Source organism: Odontomachus brunneus, unplaced genomic scaffold (assembly GCF_010583005.1).
Source record: "Odontomachus brunneus isolate Ranch 3 - 2012 unplaced genomic scaffold, Obru_v1 Obru_scaffold_066, whole genome shotgun sequence".
In the NCBI taxonomy this organism is placed as follows: Eukaryota; Metazoa; Arthropoda; class Insecta; order Hymenoptera; family Formicidae; genus Odontomachus; species Odontomachus brunneus.
The window spans coordinates 978,399-1,003,271 of NW_022639516.1; the positions used below are offsets into that span (position 1 = coordinate 978,399).

The 24,873-nt window shown below is 33.4% G+C and overlaps 1 protein-coding gene and 1 long non-coding RNA gene across 2 annotated transcripts; one reads left to right on the forward strand and one right to left on the reverse strand.

Moving 5' to 3' along the window:
- The first annotated feature begins 36 nt into the window (after window positions 1-36).
- On the forward strand, window positions 37-4,323 carry LOC116846658 (cytochrome P450 9e2-like). Its single transcript, XM_032820786.1, has one exon. It carries the CDS (start codon window positions 1,129-1,131, stop codon window positions 2,635-2,637), a length of 1,509 nt encoding a protein of 502 aa, XP_032676677.1. The 5' UTR covers window positions 37-1,128; the 3' UTR covers window positions 2,638-4,323.
- A 114-nt stretch (window positions 4,324-4,437) lies between these two features.
- On the reverse strand, window positions 4,438-24,199 carry LOC116846663. The gene is made up of 2 exons (XR_004378548.1): window positions 23,991-24,199; window positions 4,438-13,076 (listed from the first exon to the last, which is right to left on the reverse strand). It is a non-coding gene; the product is annotated as an uncharacterized LOC116846663 (long non-coding RNA).
- Window positions 24,200-24,873: the final 674 nt, after the last annotated feature.

A 24,873-nucleotide genomic window follows, 5' to 3' on the forward strand; every position in this document is an offset into this window, starting at 1 on the left:
CTCGCTTTTGGTACTAATTAAATAATAACAAAAAACAATTTCGACAAAGTTTCTTGAAAAACCAAAAACACGAACATTAGTAACATGCAACTTTTCCATACGGACTTTCAGAATGTTTGACATTACGTAACAGATTCAAACAGGTGCTAAAGAAAACGAAATGTAACAATCACCTCTACGTAATGTTCTATAACGTAACAGAAATCCAAATCAGTAATAAGCCAAACAGAAATTTAACGGAATAACTGAATAATCTAACGACGTATTCATCCAAGTAAATCATTAGAGGCTTAAAATTCGGCACAAACATCAATAATAGAAACAAAAACATTTCGAGCAGGTAAGCATCATTTACAATTGATAAAATCGCAGAGTACGCGCATAATAACATCGAGTAGGAAATAAACGTATGAATTATGTGATAAAAAGAAAGATAGAGAGAAAAAATGTAGATATTAATCATTTTTATATACAAATATCAAATACATATATTACTGATACATAACATAGGTATTTTAATTTATTAAAAAAAAAGTTGACAATAAATAAAATTGTAAAATACAATTTGCATTACGTTATGTAAATTTGAATATTCAATATAAACAGACGTATACAATTTAGTATAATACGACACATGTCGTAATACGATATAGGACACATGGCTCGTTGAATAATAATCAGTGGAACTATTATGCGATTACATAATCTGGCTCTATGTGGTGAGATGACGCATATCAGCAGTCTCCTCTCAATGTCAATATCACTAAGAGCTGTTAATAGAAAAAGTGTCAAAAAATACCATTTATTAATTTATGAAAAAAGATATATGATAAATTAATTTCTTTAAAAAGATGCTACAATGGTTTATTAGAATAATAACGAATACTCCAAATTTAGTATTTAATATTTATTAGATTTCTAATTAAAATAAAAATTGTATTATATAACTGAAAAAAGTTCCATAGCAACATCATTTGTGATGTAACCTTCTGCAAGCTATTTTGTGGCAATCAACTAACACTACTATACTTGCATATTGCTGCTATTTGTGCTAGATAGAGTTATCACGATTGAAACTGCTCGACACCGGATCATTCAGTACCAAGTGACTATTACAAGAAAAAAGAGATGGCTACTGCGCTCGTATCTTTAATTCTTGGAGCAATAATAATTCTCTACCTGTACCTAACGAGAAACTTAAAATACTGGCAAAAACGAGGAGTTCCTTGCGCGAATGGCGCTCTACCGGGAATTGGCCACATGTGGCATTTTATCTCCATGCGGGAAACCTTCGCCGAATGGTGTCATAAAACTTACGATAATAACAAGGATTACAGTATGGTCGGTTTCTATAATTTCATGAAGCCGACATTGCTGATTCGCGAACCGGAGCTGATAAAAACAGTGCTACAAACAAACTTCACAAATTTTCACGACACTGGACTCAAAGTCGACCCTGAGTTGGATCCTCTTTTGGCGAACAATCCTTTCTTCGTGTACGGAGATAAGTGGGTGACAGGACGAAAGCGACTGACATACGCATTCTCCAGCATGCGACTAAAAATTCTACTCGAGAGCGTTAAGCAAGTATGTGAAGAATTAGAGAATTTCGTGGATAAAAAGCTAAGCAAGGTGGAAAAGGTGGAAATAGAACTGAAGGATCTGTTCGCCAAGTACACCGCGCAGGTGGTAGCGAACGCTGGTTTTGGAGTGAACGGACTATGTTTTGACGATGAGAAACAGAAGGAGTCCTTCTACGCATTAGGCAAATCTTTCCGCGAGCCGTCTTTTATGAAAAACGTTATCTTTATCATTGTGTTTCTAATACCTTGGTTGGGCAAAGTTCTCAAGCTCAGATTCTTGCCAAAAAAAGTCGACCATTTCTTCAGAACATTGGTCAAGGATATCATCGAGCAGAGAAGAACGAGCGAAACGCGGAGAAACGACTTCCTCCAATTGATGGTCGAATTGGAGCATATGGAAAATGATAAATTCGACGTAGAGGTCGTGACGTCCCATGCGGTGTCATTCTTCCTCGACGGCTACGAGACTTCCAGCACAACTTTATGTTTCGTTGGATTTCACTTAGCTGCTTACCCAGAAGTGCAGAAGAAATTACGCGAGGAGATAATAACCGTACTATCCAAACATAATGGCACTCTCACATATGACGCCTTGAAGGAAATGACCTACATGGATCAAGTAATAAGCGAGTCACAGAGAGCCATACCGACATTAGGATTTATGAATAGATCGTGCACAGACGCGATTGATTTGAAAGGATCCGACGGTTTGGTTTGCTCTGTGGAGCCTGGAACAAACATTGTGATACCCCTCCATGGTCTACAAAAAGATTCTAGTTATTGGGAGAACCCGGATTTGTTTGATCCTGAAAGATTCAGTCCGGACAAGAAACACAACATCGAGAAATTCACCTTTCTTCCCTTCGGTGAGGGCCCACGAATGTGCGTGGAAATGAGGATGGCTATACTGCAGATGAAGGCATGTCTCGCTATGTTCTTGAAAAAGTACAGCTTGGAACTTTCTCCGAAAACGCAGTTGCCCTTGAAGTTGGAAGCAATAAGTTTCATGAACTCGGCAAAAGGTGGTGCTTGGGCTTTCATCCGACCGATTTAATTGCACGTATTTTTAATCTCCTGTAGTTTTGAAGCAACCTTATTTTTTACCATCGAAAATATTTCTTGCCTATAATGAGATCTTTCAATACATCTTACATATTATTTACTGTATTACATTTTTTTTCAATATCATCTACTTCTTTTAACTTTGATAAGCTCTTTAAAATGTTACGATAATCTGTGGTTCGCTGAATTACTTTTATACTTTTTTATACTTTTATTCTTTTACATTACAGATTTTATATTTTTCCAATAATTTTCGCTTGTATATAAATATATTCGAAAAAATATGAAGGTTATAATATCTTTTTTTAATTGCACAATATTCCATTTTGTGTACTCAAGCAGCGCCTACAATGCGCGTACAATGCGTTTTAAATGTGCATTTTAATTAACATTAAAAGCACGTTGTAAATGCACATTTACAGCGCATATTTAGCCCGCATTAAATTTGCGTTTAATGCATTATGGCAGGGTATTAAATTCGCATTTAATGCACATTATGGTAGCGCATTCAAAAAATTATTTTTCGCGTATCTCGTTTGCTGATATCTTACGAATTCATGTGTCTACAATGTTTCTGTAATATTGCATTGCAATACACAATATTGAAATGTCGCAGTTGCAGTGTTGCTACAAGCGTCTATGCTGTATGGGTTTGTCTTCCAACGTTATTTTTTATTAAATCAATGACAAGTATTGTTAAATCAACTACAGATATGGCATTCTGTGACATCGACATTTCATTGACTCGAGAAATCTCATTTAGAAAACTCATCTGGGAATCCCACTTAGAAAATCCACTTAGAATATCTAGGCGAAACACCCAGTAGGAATTCCAATTGGGTTTTCAACTAGGATTTTTTTATAAGGAGCACCTGTTCTTAAGTGCTGTTGCTTTAGTGTGCATAAATTTTTTAAACTAGTACGATCACTTCACTAAAAAGAAAAAAAATTTTAACTTTTTGTACCAGTATACATCAGTTTAAGTAGTTTTACGAAAAAGGACAGATCTTTTGTAAGCAAGCAATAATTTGTGGTTTGACGATGTATCACGTAAAAAATTATTCATTCATTTTATGAAACTTATTATTACGAAATGCGTAAATATCTCTTTAATTTGAATGCATTATAAATACACAATTAATGCAGTTTTATGCGCATTAAAAGCGCGTTATAAGCGCATTGGCGCTTTTTAAGTAGTTACGCGATAAAAAATATCTTTCAGTTTTATACACGTTTCTTATCATTTGACCAGATCAAATGTATACGCAACAAAGAATTGCATCATCAGTGCGCCAATAAAACGGTGTCATTGCTTTTGATACAATAAGATATAATGTTATTACAAAGAAAATATATGTTTTACATCAAATCGCGCGATGTAAGTTATATCTTACGTAATGCTTTTAATAATATCATAATAACAATATCATTAAATAATGCCATATATAAATGAAAATATACCTTTTTTATTTTCAAACATATAAGTAAGTTTCATCTTTGTGAAAACTACTAATAATAATCTAAGACTTTGTTATCAAACTCATAGACATGATTAGAATGATATATATGTAATTTTGTTTAGACATTTATAAAAATATATATGATTATATAGCGGAAAAATTGTAACTTTTCCTATACAATATAATATAAATCAAACGATTTGATTTACAATTAATTATAAACTTATAGCATGAATCACATAATAAGTAATACTACAAGTTTTATTTGCAAATATATACGGTAGAAGGAAAAGGTATATAATAATAATATAGATAATCACTTACACATTTTGTATATTATAAACAGAATTTATTCATTAAAAATGCTTATACATATTCCCTGTCTGTTCTTTTACACATATGTTATGATAGCACAACACACGTTAGTGTACTCCTCACATGCGAAAAAATACATATTCTTAACTGTTAGATTATTTTTAACATATTATTTTATGGCAGTAGTAATAATATTCTAATGTATATTAACATATACGTACATTAAGATCTATCAGGTAAGGCACTGCGGTGAAACCAAAATGCGATAAATTTCGCAAATTAACTAATAATAATTACATAGCTTTAATTACGTTGTAATTGTAATTAATTGTAATTTTAACGCTATTAATTAAAATGAAATAAATAATCTATATTAAATAATCTGCCGGAATGAAAACAAAGTTCAATAAATGCATTATATATTTGTCTAGCGTAAATCATGTTAAGTCTTTACCGTCCTCTATAGACTATCGATCGATTTGTATTTCGCCAGTAAAAATCTTTAACTCGGTGATAAAGGGCGAATGTATATATGCTTGCTTTTGGTGCCAATTAAACAATAACAAAAAAACAGTTCCGACAAAGTTTCTTGAAGAACAAGAACCAGAAACACGGGCATTGGTAACAGGCAACTCTTCCATACGGATTTTCAGGAGGTATGTAACAACGGTAACATAACAATAACATAATTTTGCATAACAGCAACCAAGGATGTAACAAAATCAAATAACAATAACAATTATACAAGCATCGTAGTAATTTGGCTGGCCAAGTATTTCTGACAATAAAATGTATGTTATAAACTTTTATGCAAAAAGAATAATTTATTTTAAGTGATATACTTGAATTTTCTCTGGAACTAATTTTTTTTTTGAAAAATATTGCAAACAGATAATAACAAACTATTACTAGTAATATGTTTTTGCGTTTAATTAATTTAATAATTTTATTATTTAATTTACAATAAGAAGACTTGTTAACCATCCAAATATAGAATTCTTGAATGTGATTTAAATATCTAAGCTTTTAGCTCCTTTAATATCTCTGTGTGTTCAGATATATAATCATTAATTTTATTTTCTGTCACAAGTTACGCGCGCACACACGTACACACATGCACACATATCTCATTCGCAGAGAGATAAGTTTGATATTTTTACAAGACACTTTCACTCGGAATTCAAGCATACAGCTATTTTTGGAACGTATTTTCTACCGTGCCTAAAGGAACTGTATTTACAATATATATCAAATATATAAGTCACACAAATAAATTTCATCTGCCAGAAATGAAATAAGCGTAAACATTATTAATTGCCCAATTGGAATTGATTTGATTAACCGCTCTGCCGTCACATTGTCAACAATGATAAAACAATCTGAAAATGCAATACGTAGTAATAAAATATAATAGTAAATAGCAATAGAGGAAATAATAATAGCAATAATAATAAGGAGCGAACAAATAAGGTTGGGGGTAAACAAAAGTGATATTAATAACGTGTAAGTAACGATTATAATATGTCTAAGGCAGACAAACTAGTAACTTCAACTGCCGAAAGAATTTAACGTAAAATACAGGACACATTTCAACTTCATGATTTTTTTAAAACAATAACTATAGCTGTAAGATATATAGAGATGGACCATTTCAATGTATTACCTCAACTATTTCAGTCACTTTCTCATTTTAGAAAAAAAGTTTCAGATAAGTTATTTAGTTTCAAGAGGGTATGGAATTATGACCTTGTTCTGACATTAAATCTTGAACGACTCCAGATTAGAAGTTCATTGGAACTAAATAACTTTTATTTAAAGCTCTTTTTCTCAAATGAGAAATTTATACATTAAAATCGCACACATATTTTATAATCAGAATATGTGCAAAGTACATAAATTAAAAAAATAATGTGCAAATTTTAATTCACATTTAGATAATATTTACGCTTTTCAGAGAGAAGCTCAAAATTTAAATAACGTACATGATACAACACAAGAGGTAATTTTCTGTTGAAATATTACATTCATATAATATATGGAAATAAATCAATTTTCTTACTATTTTCTCTGATAAGAATCTTGAATTTCCTCAATAACTTCCAACATGAGATATTTTCGTGCAGTGAGTTTAAGAAATTAAAGGTGCTTAAATTCAACGAATGTAACGTAGAGTAAGTCATAATAGAATTTACATACAAGATCAAAGAAAGATAGTGTGAAAGATAGAATGAGTGAGAGAGAGAGGAGCAATTGTTTAAAATTCATTATAGCAAATGGAATAAACATTGGATGCTTTTGTGGATTCGAGTGGGATGGACTGTCGAATACAGGATGTTTGACAACAGTTTTGTAGGTGATTGATGATGATCTATAACATAAACAAAGTATTAACAGTACAATCAACAAGGATTTAACAGCTTTAAACATAACTTTCAGTCCAACTGGAACATCCAAAGTTTCGGCAACAGGGAACATGCGATAAGATAACGTAACAGGTTCAAACAGGTTCAAACAGGTGTTAAAGGAAACGAAATGTAACAATCACTTCTACATAACGTTCGATAGCGTAACAGCAACGGAAATCCAGATCGATAACATGCCAAACAGAAATTTAACGTGAATAACGGAATAATCTAGCGACGCGTCCATCCAAGTGAATGATCAGGAGCTTAAAATTCGACACAAACATGAACAACAAAAACAGTAACATTCCGAGCAGATAAGCAACATTTGAGAAGCATTCAAAAGCAGCATAATACGTTTATATTATTTCTGAATTAAAGTATTTGCGGGATACTTTACGCGTAAGGTGCCTCTTTTTTCGAGATGTATCTAAAACACTTCCGTTCGAATTGTATTGTATTTTAGACAGCTTAATATTATCGTTATAACGGGCAAAGTACAAATCATCTATATTACGTGGTACCGAAGAGAAATATCGATATCGAATTCTCACACAATTGAATAATAAAAGTTAGACATTTAGATAATTAATATATAAATGATTTTCTTACTACGAAGTTATATATTTGTCTACCCTAGATATTTTTAATCATGATACTTAAAAGTGGATAATTTTGCGAAATAAATAATTCATGTTGCTTATGTCGTACGTCGTATACATTGTTTCGCTTACTATGCTTGAGGATAAAAGTAAGTGCTTACGAATCAGTATATATATATATATATATATATATATATATATATATATATATAATTTTACTTATACTAATTAATTATTTCCTGCATATTATTACCTGTTCCTCTAATGTTTCCATAATATATGTTCTCTCTTATAGAATAAAGATATAAGCTATAAATTAATAATAATCGGTTAACTTGATAAATTTTATACAGCAATGTAAAGTTTGACAATGGATATATTAACAGATAATCTGCCATGTACGAAAAAAACAAAGAGCACGTACGAATAATAATTGTAACATTTTATGTAAAAAATAAAAACAGCACAATCTCTCTATAAATTGGGAAAGCCAAAATTTACAATTGATATCAATTTCGTGATAAATCTTATAAAGTTCGTCACTCATTCTTATTAGTTGTACGTATTCATTCACTGAAATATTCTCTTCTTTGCCAAATGTATCTTGTCGAATATATCAACATAAAAATTTTTAAAATACTAAGTGCAAAATGTCTATAATATAGTTGTAACATTAACTGCTACTCACATACGACATCATAAACGCCAGCACAAGTTCGTTTATTTGACACAAGTATGACATATAGTCATGAATAGTTAAAGATAATCCACTGCTTACTCTTAAGATTATCGTAATAGATCTATTTCTCATAATTTCTTAGGATTTTCCAGAAAATGGCTTCTTTTATCCTTGTTGTCGTCTCGTGCAATCGCTTGGAGACGATTTACTGCAAATTCTGAATTGTGCTACTTGTTTTTGTATTTGCGTTTGATTATCGTCGAGTGACTTTACAAATTCATCAGTTTCACACTTGTAAGAGATACTGGAGTATTGTTCAAGTCGAAATGTCCTTCTTTAAACTATTTAAACTGTATCACACGGTATTGTCATCAAAAAAAGAATCGATTTGCACTAAAGTCTATAAATTGAGAGTCTTCTTTTCTTGTTGGAAATAAGAAAACAAAGTAAACAAAGTAATAACAGGAAGATTACATATTGTTGCAATTTTTGATATACTGTTGTGTATTTTTTAAAAATATGTTTCATATCTCTCTTAATATATTAAAATATTAATAAATATCTTATCAAGCCAAGTATCGTTTTTATGGTTTCGTATAAATATTACTTACTAACAAGCAGAACAATTTCTCAGCTAAGTGGATTATCTTCAATATTTCTAACAAATATGTTACTTAAGTCTCACAGTGAAGGCATTTATGATGTCACGTATACACATCATACAATCCACGTTCTACGATAGACATCTATAATGCAGTAAAAACTCAATTAGCAAATAAACAAATTTCTCAGACGAGTTTGTGTTCAATTCATACACAGAATATATTTCTATGTAATTATATTAATGCTATGTAACCAAAAACGAGATAATTTTAGTGATAATTCGATAAAATGAAATACGCAGATCCCGAGAGGAATGGTTGGTCTCGCAAAAATGATGTGATTATATTTTTCAATATATATATTAATTTTTAATCAAACACAATTTTGTGAGACAAACTCCTTGTAATCCTCCCAGCATCTCCGCACAGTTGGGAACAATCGAACAGAAAGTTGCATCGTATCACTGATATGTCTCAAATATTACGTTATCAGTTTGACAGATTATATGGGATTATTTTAGATGCATATTACTTGTTTTGTAGAACGTATCATACTTTATATCAACATGTTTTCTTTTTTCTTTTTTTTTTTATTTTCACATTCTATTCTTTTTATTTGGTAAAAAAGGAACTAAAAAGTTTAAACAAATATAAAAAAATAAAAAACAAAATTAAAATCAAAATTAATACTTGGTCGGTCATGAAATTATTGATATGCAAATGATAATCCTTTAACAAAATATAGTATTTGAATAAAATATAGTATACATATAGTGACGTAATGTAAGTGACGTAATAATAATTATAAAGCGCAGACGAACAAAAATCTACACTTAAAAACATTCCAGAATTTTATAATTACTGAACATAAAATTGAGAAGATTCTCTCTATAATATAAAATCACATGATTAATAGTCAATAATCTGTAAACAAATATTGATAACTGTCAAACAGATATTGATAACTACTAATACTATATTATGTGTTTTATAAAGTACGATGTTTTCTGCCGGAAATATTTTCTAATTATAAAAATGACAGAATTTCAAGATGTTTAAACATTGTAGTCATAATAATAATGCGATAAAAATATAAATGCGGATATGATTCACATGTATATGGTTTAGAGCGTATACGCAAACAAACCACTTCACATCTTAATATTGACGATAATCTCACGCAGACCAATAAAATAAAACCGAAAAGAAATAAAACTAACGAAAAAAGAAAATGAGTAAAATAAATAATAAGAAAATTAAATCTACAATACAATATAAGATTCGTATCAAATATCTTGACTACGTTTAGTTTAATAACGGTCGTATGTTAAGTGCCAAAAATGAGATAATCGCAATAATCAACTTTATCTCCTCAATAATGTTATAAATCACTCACGTCTTTTTTTATTTTTTTTCTTTTTTAGTTAATACTATCGATAAAGTCGATCGATTTTTCTAAAAACTTAAAAATCTAGAAAAATAATTAGAAGAAAATATATTACTTTTTGATAATAGTCCCACGACGTCCGTTGTCCGTGATTCGGCGACTCAGCTAAGCGTTGTTTCGCGATGATTTGGTGCTTTATCTCCACGTGTCTGGTCCGTGATATCTTCGGAAGATAATGTGTTTTCGACAGATTTGAGGGAAAAGACCTGTCACTCGCCGTTCTTAATTCTTCATTTCGTCGTAGAGTTCTTCTTTTGCTAAATAAGGAAAAAATCAATAATAACAATTACATTGTTTACTGTCGGTTAGATGAAGCTTTTCTGTTTCAGCTCGTTGAGGATTCTTGCACAGTCGGATAAATCCGCAATAGTGATTTTTGTCCTGAGATTCATAATCCGAGTCATCCAGCATGATACTTTTGATAATTTCTGTTCTTCGTATGGATTTAGAATCTTCGTACGATTGACGTCTAATTTGTAGCCTTGAACAGTTTAGCATAAAATCGTATTCGAGAAAGTTTGTCTCGAGTAAGTAAGTAATAAGAGATTTTCGTTTCACTTGAGTTATTTTTGCCTCCCGGCGTTTTGTCTCTAATGTCTTTTTGTGTTCATGCAGCGGTGTTTTGCTCGTGGATCGTGATTTCGTATCGAGAAGCTTGTTTATGCCGCTGCAGAGCCGCATGTGCTTGAAGAGAATTATCGTTATGTGCTTTCGATCTGGCGAAAGTTTATTTCTTAAATTTGATGTTCAGTCGTTAATTTCGAACTTGCATTGGACCAAAAAGGACTCCGCGTGTACTGTTTTGCTCAATGTAAAGTGTAATAACGAGCATCACGAATTAGAATCGAGCATAATGATGTCGGCACGACGTCCGTTTTGAGTATCGATCTTTGTGTGTGTTTAAATTTCTGTCGATTCGTGAATTCGTATGAATTACTTCTGCGGTGCGTTCAAACGTTTCTACTGCTCTCTTTTAATCATCTAATAATCAACGCGAAATTATTATTTGTTTATAATTATTACCACAAGAGTTGACGGTGTGCTAACTCGTCGATCCGAAGTATAACTAACAAATTCCGATCGAGAGCCTTCAATTGTGTCTCGCCAGGTTGAATTTCCAGTCAAATTAGATCCGTTCTTTTTTTTTCTTGCTTTTGCTGCAGTTCAAGTTCGTGCGGAACTGTTTTGCCTGCATAATACTGTTTGTGCTTTTCGTCTTTGCGTTTTTAATAGCTCTGATGCCATAATTGTATGCCTTACTTGATGCCGTTGACGAGCGTGTCGAACAATCGTCGTGTTTGGATCGCAAAATAATCAGGATGCTCCAGAGGAAATGCTGTTTCAACGTGAAATTACCGTGCTTTCGTCAAGTCATTACGAGGGAGTCCTCGTAAACAGATTTGGAGCCGTGTATGCTTCTTTGGTCGTTGTGACATCGCAGCGCATCAAATGTGACCGGGAAGTATAACGAAAGATGATTCCTCTCGGGAAACGATGATAGAGCTTTCTGTAAATCAGTAATAAAGTGCTGAAAACCGCGTGCTTTCGCGGTCGTTCGAGAGTATCTTGCAAAATTATTCCATCTGCGAAGGCAGTTGCATTTGTGACGGTACAGACTCAAAAGGAGAGGGAGGAGAGGGAGTGATCGAGCTCAAGAGATCAGAGGACCCGTTTCAATCCCTTGCCGTGATCTTTCCGAGGGGAGACGTTTCGTCCTTTTCGATCCAATTTCGAGCGAGGTAGGATTCAGACTCTAATTGTTCGCACTGCGGAACGTGTACGAAATATGTGCCAATGCTATAATTCACGTGCTAATGATTTTCTCTCTCTCTTTCTTTCTCTCTGCGAAATGACTGCGTAATCTTGAGGGAGGTCGCGTCATACACGCGTTACGTGGTATTACGATGATGATTTCGTGGTATTCCGATGATCTTCTTCAACAAACTCGAGAAATTCCTGTTTTCCTATAGCGTTATTGTATAGAAGTCTTTGGTCAATTATTAGAGTAACGTGGTAAAGAAGTAGCGTTTCCAGAGTTATTTCAGGAGTGTGTTCCAGGAGTTACCGCTCTTGACGATTTCGACGTTGCGTTGAGAATGTTCGGTTTCGATGCTGCGAAATCTCGTTTGTTTCGGTCTGGTAAGTATAACGGATGCAGCTCTCACCCGCCATGAAATTTCTTGTTTTTTTTTCAAATGCTGTGAATATCACGTTACAGAAAATCCAGCGATCGATAATTGATATTCGACGTCTGTCCGTGAAGCGTCGAATGAATTCTCAGAAGACAGGAAATAATTCGTTCCGTCAGAATGGTACTGCTTCGATCTTGAAGTCGAGGTCAGAAAGATTCTCAAAAAGTAGTTGAAGCTCGCAGCCTTATATGCTCCAGAAGTGCCTCGATAATGCCTCGAAAATGCTCTCGCCAATGTACAGAATAAAAATCATCGCTACGATCTCAGTTTGTCTGGTAAACATTTAAAAGCCTGTTTTCTCTTCTTGTGTAAAACACGAACGCGATAACTTTGATAAATCCAACAAATGTCGCAATGATAATTGCCATAAATTCAACGAATCTCATAAGTGCGATAAAACATGACAGATGCGAAATTCTACAAGTAACTCGATAAATTGAGTGTAGAATGAAGTAGAAGGGTCGTGCGATCATCGCTCCTGGTCGCCGATGATCCATCACGATCATCCAGGAACGAGATCGCCGTGAAGATACTTCTTTTGTCGTTCTTCGATCCGTTTCTCAGTCCTTGTTTCGATTCCTCAGGTAGGATAGTTTGGCTTCCGCTTGACGGTGGACTCCGGCTGCACCCGTTGATTTTCAACCTCCTGTGCCATCCCATCGACTGATTGATGCCTCCATTGTTCTTGGATTGCTGCTGCCTCGTTGCCCTGGGTCGTCCAAGTAGTGAGACCTGGAAGGGTGTGAGCGTTAGCTACGAAAAGACACACTAAGGGCCGGTTGTTCGTGTTTCCAACGATGAAACTAATCTAATCTACGAATCTACCAGGTGCTCTTTTTTAACACAACTCCGTTAAATAATCTCTTCTAATCTTTGGAGGTAGCACGAGTCATTCGAAGTACGCACACATGATATACAAATGTTGGTTTTCGGATTTCCGTGCGTTTACACAAAAATGCATAATTTTTCTTGCGGATAAACGTAGAATACTTTTTGTTTCTCACCATATAACGGAATTGGTTTACCATTTCGTATATGCGTATATTTGTTTCCCGACGATTTCTTCTTAAGCTAAAATTTCAGTCATTTATAATTGGCATGAACGTATGGGATTGCAATAATGTTACAACGATAACTATCTTCAATTCAACGCCTATATTGGACAAAGAGTATTTTTGTACGGCAAACGTGTTTTATGTTTAAATCAGGATAATTCACAATGTCTCACTGTAAGTTTTTACCGTTTATCGTGACACTGAAGAGAGTTCGGATGAAATGTTAAATTTATTCAATTTTGCGGCGTTTTAAATCCCTTTGGCTATATGTACGTATAATATTCTTGATTATATATATAAATACACATTTTCTATTCTGTACAGGATATATAAAAAAAGTTGAGGCCCCAGAATATCTCAAAAAATACAAGTTTAAAAAAAATGTTTCAAATAAAAGAGAGTTATAAAATTTAAAAATATCTATTTACTGATTGTATTATTTTGATCTTGGGTGGCGTCGTCAAAGTTAGCGCAAGGTCATCTAAATTTGTTTTAATGGAACTCCCTATTTTTTATTAGATATTTTTATAGTCCTTCGTAAAATCTTTTCAAAATACTTTTAACCGTTTTGAGTCAGCTGTTTTGAAGTTATCGACATTTTTATATTATATTATTATGATGTTGATGACTGCAACTTTACTCAAGATGAAACAAGTGGAGATATCACTCACGTCACGTCGTTTTTAGATTACTTTGACCAACATCACGTTAACAAATACTATAGACGTTTACAAATACTTATAGATTCTAGTTTGATATTAATTCTCATCGGATATTAGAGGCACACACACAATATCCAAAAGAATTGAATGTTTGAGCAGGTGTTTTAAATAATGTTTTAAATGGTCCATTTTTCACTGATGACAATTTGACAGCAACAAAGTATAAAGATATGCTGAGAAATCAAATACTTCCGGCAATAATTGCGATTGTAGGTGAGAACTTTGAGTGGACATTATTCCAGTAGAATGGAAGACCGTATTTTAGTAGAAACACTCGTAATTATTTGAACATAGTTCTTTCTAATCAATAGATAGACAGAAGAAAAAGAATCGAATAGCCATCTCGATCGTCTGATTTATTGCCGTTTGATTACTTTCTATATAGTTATCTATAAAGTAGAGTCTATAAAACGATACGAAATCTGGATGATCTTCGCTGTTGAGTCCTTGAAGAAACTACGTATTTATTCCAAATGATTACTTCAGAAATATCATGTCTTTGTAAGCAATTTGAATAATTACTATGATACTTCAACATCAGGAAAATATGTTTATTAGGCTAATTATCACATCCTGATCAAGAATTAATTTTTATTCTGTTATCCTCATAATTACTACGATCTTGTTTTCATTGTCTGGATTATCTTCCAATTTTAACTTTTTGGCCAGATGAATCAACCACTAATCTTGGCTTCATTGTTTAGATCAACTATTCTTATTTAGATCAACCGACCTTGCTTTTGTTGGCTGGACATTTTATCATAAAATGGTAAGATAACTTCAAAACGACTCGATAACTTTGAAACAACCCAAAAAAATAATTTTGAAAAGATCTCAAGAAGAGTTGTAAGAATATATAATAAAAAATAAGGGATTTTATTATAAAAAAATTCACCATTCACGATCAAACTAATAAAATCAGTAAGTAGAACTTTTTAAATTCTACAACTTTTATCTGAAACATTTTTTTATAGAACTTACTCAATTTTAGTATTGTAATACAATATTCCAATTTATTTTTATGTTTTTATATGTAATTATTAAAAAAATATACTTTAATGTTTAGCTTCCTGATTTCTGATTTTTTTTCTCTTCTAAGTTTTACTGCAACAGAAGTAATATTAATAAAATTACTCAGATTTTACAAGAAATAGCCTTTCATCTTGAAGAACTACTTGCGTTTAAAGCTTCTTACTATTTTTCTATCGTTATGTTTTATGTTCAAGACACTTCATAAATATTATGTATATCATATATCATATAGTTTTTTAATTAAATATAGTATCTTAAATTTTCGAGATATTACGAACAACTTTTGAATTTCATATATTTCTTCGCTTGAATATTTGTTTGTTGTTATTTTTAATTACCATTATTTTTTAATACAATTATTATTACTATATATTTCTGTATGAATTGAATGAGGGAAATTCTTTTAGTTCTAGGAAAATTGATTTCAACTAGAAATCTCACTATGTCTCACTATTTCTCACTATATTTTTTATTACGGCTTTTCATCAGTCAGTCTAAACTGTACTTTGTTATTGTGCAGAAATGCATATTAACAATTAGATCCTTAAAAATATTTTATACAATACGTATTTTCTCATGTTATATTTTTTCGACAATGTACAATTATTCAGTAGATTTTTCAAAGTATTGTATGTTTCCACAAAAAGAACTTAGATGTTCTGGTTAGTTTTGAGAAATGTTTTCGCAAAAAAGCACGTTTATTTGAGAAAGACGTTAAATTATATTTTATTCAAGATATTTTTCATCGCTAGCTAAAACTTTTTCCCGCTTTTCTGGCGATAAGTGAATTTCGCAATAAAAAAATATTTATCCTTCAAAACAATCTATCTATCGAGCCATTTGTTTATTTCTTCATATATTTTGAAGTACTGGTTAGCAAGGCCGTACTGCTTCAATCGAAAGAAATGCTAATCTGAAGAAGCATAGTTTGATAAATACGCGACGTATGGTAAGACTTCCAATTGAAGTGCCGATAACGTATCTTTAATCAATACTTTTGCAATGTGTAGTCGAGCATCGTCGTGCAACAAAATCACTTTATGTTTTCTTGAGCTATTACTGAACGTTTCTGGTTCAAGGCACGATTTATATTGACTTTTAATTGTTGTTGATAACGCTCAGCAGTGACTATTTGATTCGGTTTCAACAACTCATAATACATGACTTTTGTATCGGCTTTCATATCCCACAAATACACAACAAAACATTATTTCCTTAATGGATATTCAAACTTTTTAGTTGACCTGAATGTTCTTTGTCTTTCAAATCAAAATCACCACTTTTGAATCGTCGAAAATAGAGTACTCATGTTACACTATGTTTTAACTGATGGAGCAGACTTAGAATAAATTTCTGAGGTGAACTACGGCAGCCATTTTCTTCGAATCAAAGCAATAAAGTAATAAATGACGAAAATGCGTTTTATCACGTTCTATTTTCAATCGCATTAAAAAATGTGGTTATGTTTACGACATCTGCACACGACATCTGTCAAATTATTTGTAGAAATGTCCAAGCTTTGAAATAACATACCAACTTTAAAAATATTTCTAATAAATTTGTAGATACAGTCATCTATAATGAACTCTACAAAACTAACCGGAACACTTAATATTTTCATGAAAATGGGCAATTATGATTATTGTTATGCTGTCCGTGATGTTACATTTATGACATCAATTTTGCAGCTTGTCGTTAAAAGTTATGAACACACATTTCAATCACTCTGAAAAAATGGTATTTTATAAGCACTTTCGCAATTGCAAAAACGCATAACTCAGCATTTGTTCTTCATCTCTGTATTCTCGTAAACAGAATTATATTCTTCAGTACTTTTAAATGTTTATATTTCAGCTAGTAAGATATCACTATATGTGTGTGTGCCTCCAGCATCCAATAAGAATTAATCATTTTTAGTTATTTCACTTGTTTTTTCATCAATCAATATACGATAAAATTTGTTCTTATTTCCAGATAGATGCATAAATGTAAAAAACTAATACATGACACATGGCTTATTCAACTTCATTATCGGTTCATCTGAAGGTTTGACAACATTGCCGTCATAGTCACGAAGATCTTCCGCGTTCTTAAATATCGCTGAAAAGTTATATCTTTTTGCACTTACTATATTATCAGTTTTAATTATCATGGAATTTTGACCCATTTAATATGCACGTGGAGAATATTTTTCAGTGAGGTTATATACGTATTCACGAGCAATTAATTGGTAAGTAAACAAAACTGAAACAATTAAATAGTCAGCAATTAGATTCTTATTACGTAAATACGTAGATAATAACTTGAAAAAAGTACTGTATATCTATGTCGGATCCAAAATTTTTACGGAAACAGTGAGAAACATCGTAATGCACGCGAACTCTACCTATTTCTTATAACCTATTTCTTATGACGTGCTGTTTTTTCTGATGAAAAGTTATACTACAAATCGCGCGTACCATTCGTATACCAATTTTGCACGGAGAAATTCTTAACTTCATTAGCGATACTTTTTTTATATCGCGTACCAGGATCATTCCACGATAATACGTTGCAATAATATGGAGCAGCTGGTAGCCTGCGATCTGAGTGAAAACGCATAGTTCCACGTGACTCGTCGACAATACATCAAAATGGGTCAATTATGCTCGCGCTTTGAAAAGAAAGAAAAAGAAGAACGCGAAAATGCAGAAAGTGCGGCTGGGAGGTACAGAGGCCAGAATGAAAGCTTCGGTTCTCTATGTATATGCAGCAGAACAACCGACCCCGGAAAGACCGGAGAGCAAAGAGGGCAAAGCGTGAATCGTAAAGGAGAAGCGTGGCCACAAGAGAAGACAAAAAAGTCGTGCTATTGAGCCGCTAGTGCAAAAATGCTGAACCATGGGACTTGAGTCTGAATGGCCAATAGGTTGGTTGGTTGGTTGGTTGGTTGGTTAGTTGGTCCCTTCAGCTTCTTCTCTCTGGGAACGCATAGATCACCAAATACGAAAAAGGAACAAGGGATTGACGAGTATATTTGCGTATGTATAGATGTATGGGAGAGAATGAACGAGGTGCCTGCTGAGCTTAAGCCGAGATTCTTATTGTGGCTCACTGAAATCCCGAAGGTCGACAATGCTAAAACCGTGGCTCTTTGTTGCCAGAGTTCGGTCTGCTTTGCGTTTTGATATCCGAATCTTTACTTCCGCTAACGATCGTGATCGAGTACGTGATGTTTACGTTTCTGAGATCGTTAGTTACGTAGAATGCAACGACTAATTGGAGATTCTTATCAATTAGCCGTGCTGACCGTAAAAAATTATCTTGAGTATCGTTTTGAGTTCTAGCTCGATAAACTATGAAACTGCGACGGTCAGATTCACTTATTTATTGATTTTGTCACTCGCATCAAACTGTGTAGTGAATTCATGCAGTATCGTCTTCTTGGTATACTTAATCTGGAAAATAATGTCTTCCGGATTGATCGCAATTTCTGTACGTCTGACATATTTTCTTCGTCATAAACAGTCAAAATTTAGACGATAAAAGTAATTTGTACTTGAAAAAACTTCAGAACCGATATCATTTATTTGGAAAAACATTGTGAAGTTCAGTAGGTAATATGTAGGAAATTTCAAAATTAATCTTGAGTCCATCTAGATAGCGCACTTCTGATGATTAATTCTAATTTGTGTATTGGCACGTTGAGGCAGATTTTGAAAAGAGAATAGTAGAATTTCTTCTATCCAATAGCACAATTTTATATGGCATCATCAGATACGAGAGGAAACTGTCGAATAATTAATTTCTACTGCTGCGTATAATTAATATGTCTTTAATGTATAGTTAATATGTCTTTTGATATTATAAAAATTAGTTTTTCATAAACATGTATGCGTATAAATTCAGTTCCGTTTCGTTCAGCTTTTTTTATAATTTCTTTTTTATATCTGTCTTTCTCATTTATTTCTTTCTTTTCCTCGATCTTCTTCTTTTCTTTTGATAATTTTCCGACAGAGTAAATCAATTCCAAGGTACTGCCATATAAGAATAAAAAGCTTCAAGGAACTTTTTTTTTTCTTTATAAATGCAGCTGGAGATATTAACGGTATTCAAGATTTTTCTGTTTCTTCTCTCATTTAAAACAATCTTTACTATTTGAATACCAATTTCGTACAGCCAAAAAGCTATCTATGGAATGTTATGATCATTATTGGATTACTTGTTGCATAATTGTTTTGTTCTAAGCTTACGTCGTTTTAGATACAACATATGATTACACCATTTTTCTCAAGGAAATGTTACTAGCTGTTAATTGGAATACGATTCACAAATTGTTATGGTGCGATAACAGTTTAAGAGAGAATAAAGAAAATAGAATTTATGAAGTAATTTGTAATATTGATTCAACAAGGAAAAGTAAATTCAAGTAATTTATTCAATGACAGACTCTGTGAAAAGTGGATCAATTTGTGTCTATTTCAAAAAACTATTTATACTTTTATATGTATATTTTTTCACACTATAACCTATTTCAGAAAAGTATCGTAACGAATTTAGGAAAAGTGTATATTATTTTGATATGGCAACAGATAGTTTTTACTGTTATAGAGAGTACGGTAAATTTTCAAACCGAAAACACAGTTTATTTTTTTTTTTGTTCGCCGTGATAGGTGCTTTGCTTGACAGGCAAATTTCTTTGTTAGAATTTATCTCCAAATTTAATTGGTTGAATATGATATGTATTGAATAAAGAATGATACTATGTTGCGCACGTATTCTCTCAACAAAGTGTGAAAAGTAAATGCTTTTGATTATGCATGGAATCGTATTTAAAAGACCGATTTTGTTTATAAATGTGTTAGGCGACCGAATCAATGCAGTGTTTATGCGAGTTTCGTGTGCTGATATGACCGGCATGCCTTTACTTTCGGTATAAGTACGATAAACAGGAAACTGATGCTCTTCACATTTTCTTGATGAAATACTCAAGTGAAGCAGCTTTCTCTCCCTGTCTCTCATTCACTCACACATTCTCTCACTCATTTTCTTTCTTTCTATTCTGAAATACATATAAAATACTAATATAATTTTTCTTTACAATATTTCGACATAGAATTCTTAATTATTTATTGCAATCTGAATCAAGGTATATATAATTTTCAGATACTAATATGTATCAAATAGTTTTAGTTTTGTTAAAATTGATAGAATTTAGGACTACTGTACTAAAAATTAATGTTAAAAGCTTTGTTGCAAATTTTATAGCGGAATATGGTCTTTGCAAAACATAATTATATATATTCTTGTACATAAAAGAATAGTCGCGTTCTGTGTTGTAATGATTCAAGGTTGTCAGGCAATAAATCAATTTTACTATTATCAAAATTCGCCAAGTTTATACAGGATTTATTTATTCGTTTAATTAATCTTTCAAATAATATACTGAAACATCGTTTAGATAATCAGATCTGTTAACGAGTCAAATGTTAAAAATCTGTTTTTTATCATTTTTGTTGTAGAACTTCTATGTCGAGCACAAATCTTACTACTTGCAAAAAATATTGTATCAACGTAAGAACTTTTTTATTAAGACTAGAACTACATATTTTTCTCTTCTTTTTATATTGAAAATGTTTTTGTATATCGAAAGTTTGCATTATTATTGTTTCTTGGATCGTGAGAAAGTAAATCAGTACGTATAGTGCCGAATAAAATTATGAACCATAAAATATTTGTGACACACCAGAGATAAAAATTTAGTTGCGGTAAAATTTACATTTGCGTGACACATTATATATATACGTATATTGAATGTTTATAATTAAAAAATATTTGAATGCCCATTGTATATTTGGATAATTCTACAAATCTATCTAATTTTATATATAATTGTATAATCTAAATAAAATTTAGATCAGAACTGTTCACTCTTTTCGCTACACGAGTAACGCGTACTCTCTATATATTTCACAAGAAAATTAATTTGTTGTGCCAAAATATGATACGTGAAATCCCGCTGATATATACCAATTGTTTTTTCTGATATAATGATAAATTATGAACTAATTTTTAATTGTTCTCTATCTTATTATTTGGTCAGATAAACCGATTTAGATTTACAAAAGTCCTTTCTATTACATTCCGAATATTGAAACCAAAACCGTATATATTTGAAAATATTGGAATTCGTTAATTCGATAATATAAGTATTCATATTAAGCCAGTGATTTTGCGCGAACAATAAGACGTGTATTTAAATCCGATCTTATTTTTGTACAACTTGTTTCTATCATGAAAATTTCCTGATTTGAAAGTCGAGATTGTGAAGTGTCAATCAGTAAACTATTTTCTTTATAAACTGTAATATCGATTATTTGGATGTTATGTTGGTTATACGAAGTATAAGCATGTCATTAATAACAGCGTTGAGAAATCGTAGGCAACAATTGAACTCGAAGAATGTACTATTATATTGCTCTATTTTTTATGAATCGACTTATAGAACACTAAATTTCCGTTATAAATATTCTTGTGATTATTAGACAAATTCTATATTACAGGCATACCAATTTCTCTAGAGTAATTCGTCCAAACTGTATTCGAAAATTGTTATTGCTTCTCAACGAATCTATTTTATGTGTTCTATTTCTTATTAAAACAGCACTGCATTGACTCATCTCAAACTTGGATCAGATAACAGTCGCGATTAATTTCTTATTAATCCTCATTAAACTGTTGCGGAAAAGCACATTCAACTTTCATCTCGCGATTAAATAAAAATTTAATTCAGTATATAACAGAATGGCCAATTAACAACGAGATAAAACGGGTAACACGCGTTGCAATTACATCAGGACGTACATATGTCGATATCAACTTCGTCTATGTCATGTTTGGGGAACTGAGATGTAAAGATGATATTTCACCTGCTTAAATCTTTTACTTACGTCCGCTATTGATTTACGTTCAAAATGCTATCTTACAAAGTTACTGTTTTCCGTGAGAAGAATTGCGCATTTGTCTATCTATTATCTTACATACAATGCGAACAGTGTGACGTACGGACAATTCTAGGTGCGCGGTACGTAAAATGTATGCTTGTCACTAGGTGCGAAATATCTAGGCATGCATGTTTATTAAGCAGATGGAAATGCAAGGTCAGGTTGAGTCGAGTCGGTACAGAGCAGCGTCTAAACTATCGAAAGTAAATTATGCACACACACGATGTATTCATGCGTTTGTTAGTTCACAGAGAGAGAGAGAGACTAACTACACTGGCGGATCTGTACATCGAACTGCGCGGGGGTCTACGATCGATATTGAAACTTGCAGCTCTTTTTCGTAAGTGTACCTCTTACGGAGGTACATATAACAGCAGCAAAAGAAAACGTTCTGAAAATCTACAGGTACAGTGAGAAGCTGAAATTGTGTTAGCGTCACCACTACGATCTAACAACGATCTGAAAACGAAGATTATCCAAATGATTGTGGTACGCGGCCGAATCATGTTTCGCAGACAACTCGCGACGCTCGAAAATTTGGATCAATCTACCGTATTGTTGGTGATCTACTGACATGAAGATTTCGTGAAACATTTTCTCGCGGTATGTCATACCATTCAGAGTAATATAACGTCTTCACGCACGAGCAATGATAGAACACGTTGTAGAACAAAATAAGCAGACCAAGGATTGCGCCCATTTTTCAACCGACAATGACAGGGACAGCTGGAGATTTTGCAGGATTTACTACGTACACGCAGAACAGAATTGGACCAGGCACGAGGCAGACGAGATAAAAGCGACAGAATTTGCGAGCACAACGACGGAAAGGAGAGACGAACCAATTTCAAATCACATTTTGGTAGGATATTAGTGCCTGGATAGAGTAGGTCCTAATAATATCAATTCGCGCGTAACTCGGAATTTCGATCGTAGATTCACGCTATTCTGTCTCGCGAACGATCTCGATCTCGACTCTCGTCGCGCGATTACTCTGCAGATATATTTCGATGCATCGTGGCAATTTTTCCCATCTGTTTATCGATTCCAGCAACATAATGATTTTCTGCCCGTTCGAAAATTTTCACGTACGCTAATATTTAATGAAATCAGAACGTCGTTAAGATACGTAACGTCGAACCGCTCCTTCGAACCTGTGCTGATTAAACTGAAGTCGATAAACACGCTGCATGCCTTTTGAGATTTAATTTAAGATTTTATAATAAATTTCCGAAATGCATCGTGATATTGAATTATGTCATTACACGAGCGTCCTCATTTCATTAAACCGTATCGCATAATCGACTTTCGTGCGCGAAAAACTAAGCGAATCGAAGAACTCGATTTTTCGGAATCCTCCCTCTTGAAGATATCGGGACATTTATTTGTTTGTTTGTTTGAGAAATTTTGCGAAGTCTGTAGATATATATACATGTTTAATTCTCTATATATTAGTTGTACTGGAAGAACAGGATAATATAGATTTTGCGCGTTAATACAGAATTGTTATTCCAATTACACGGTACAAAGCTCTAATTCGTGTATTCGATATGATATGAGAAACGAGATATACCCAAATTTTTTCATTTACCCTGTATTACCAACAATAAAGATTGAAAACTGACGTTTGCTTTGTCTTATTTTCTCTCTTGGTAAAGTGTAATTCGTTTAATTTCTCGCGCACGATCGACTCGATTATTAGTCAGCAGCTGAGGGTGCGAATTTCCGGTTTCACGAGGCAGAATATCGAAGATCCGCGTAGACGAAAGGACGATTTCGGGCGACTCTTTTAGCGTAGTCTATCGAAGCACCAAGATCACGTTCTAGCCAGGACAAAACCGAAACTATACTCACCATCGTGACTGTTGACGTGCGCTCCGACCGGATCTGCGACAGAAAATAATGACGATCGCTGATTAGATAACTGCGGCTCACTTCCTCTTCGGCTTCGTCCTCTAGCCTCCTCTTCGGGTCTTCCTCGACCGTGACCAGTACGGTCGATCGGTCGAAGAAGCCGAGACGTCTTCTTCTCAGTGTTGACTGTGATGTTCTGTGTCACTGGAAGCCGAGCGGGCCCTTATATACCCAACCTCGTCGGACCCTTCGGTGCACGTAGAGGTAGACAGAAAGGGAGGGGGACCTTTTGCCCAGGGAAGTCCTGGGAAAATGACCGAGCACAATGATTCTTTTCAGGTTCGGCTCCCTCCTCGTCTTTCCCTCATCTTCATCGAGGGGGAAGAGATCTGGCTTACGTCAAAGACGTCCTTGCTCCTGTACGTCCGCTTGCTTCTTACCTGTCCCTCCCCGGCTGCGTAACAAGTCGGTTCTCGTCCACGTGTCGGTTTCTGCCCCAGAACGAGGGGTGCGAGTGGCCCCTGATAACCGTGAAGGCCCCCGAAGTCGCCAGGTGCGAAGAAGAGAGAAGACAAGCCGAAATGGCTCCGAAAACTCCCGCCGAACTCTTGCATGATTCTCGTTGAGAAAAGAGAATCCGCGAGAGAAAATCCACTCGCATTTGGCAAAATGAAATTCGACGGAGAACTTTCTTCGCCAACTTTGATTTTATGCGAAGTTAGTACGGAATGAGACCCTTTTTAAAGTCATATCTTCAGTCACGATGCTAATTCAATTGGCGATTCCAAGTCTTGAATGCAGAGAACTCGAATAGAACTCCTACTTTCTTTCTCTCTCTTAATCTATCTATCTATCTATTTCTTTTCACCGGCCAACATAAGAA

Excerpts from the sequence above, each read along its gene's own strand:
- LOC116846658 (XM_032820786.1), top strand. The coding sequence starts at position 1,129 with ATGGCTACTGCGCTCGTATCTTTAATTCTTGGAGCAATAATAATTCTC.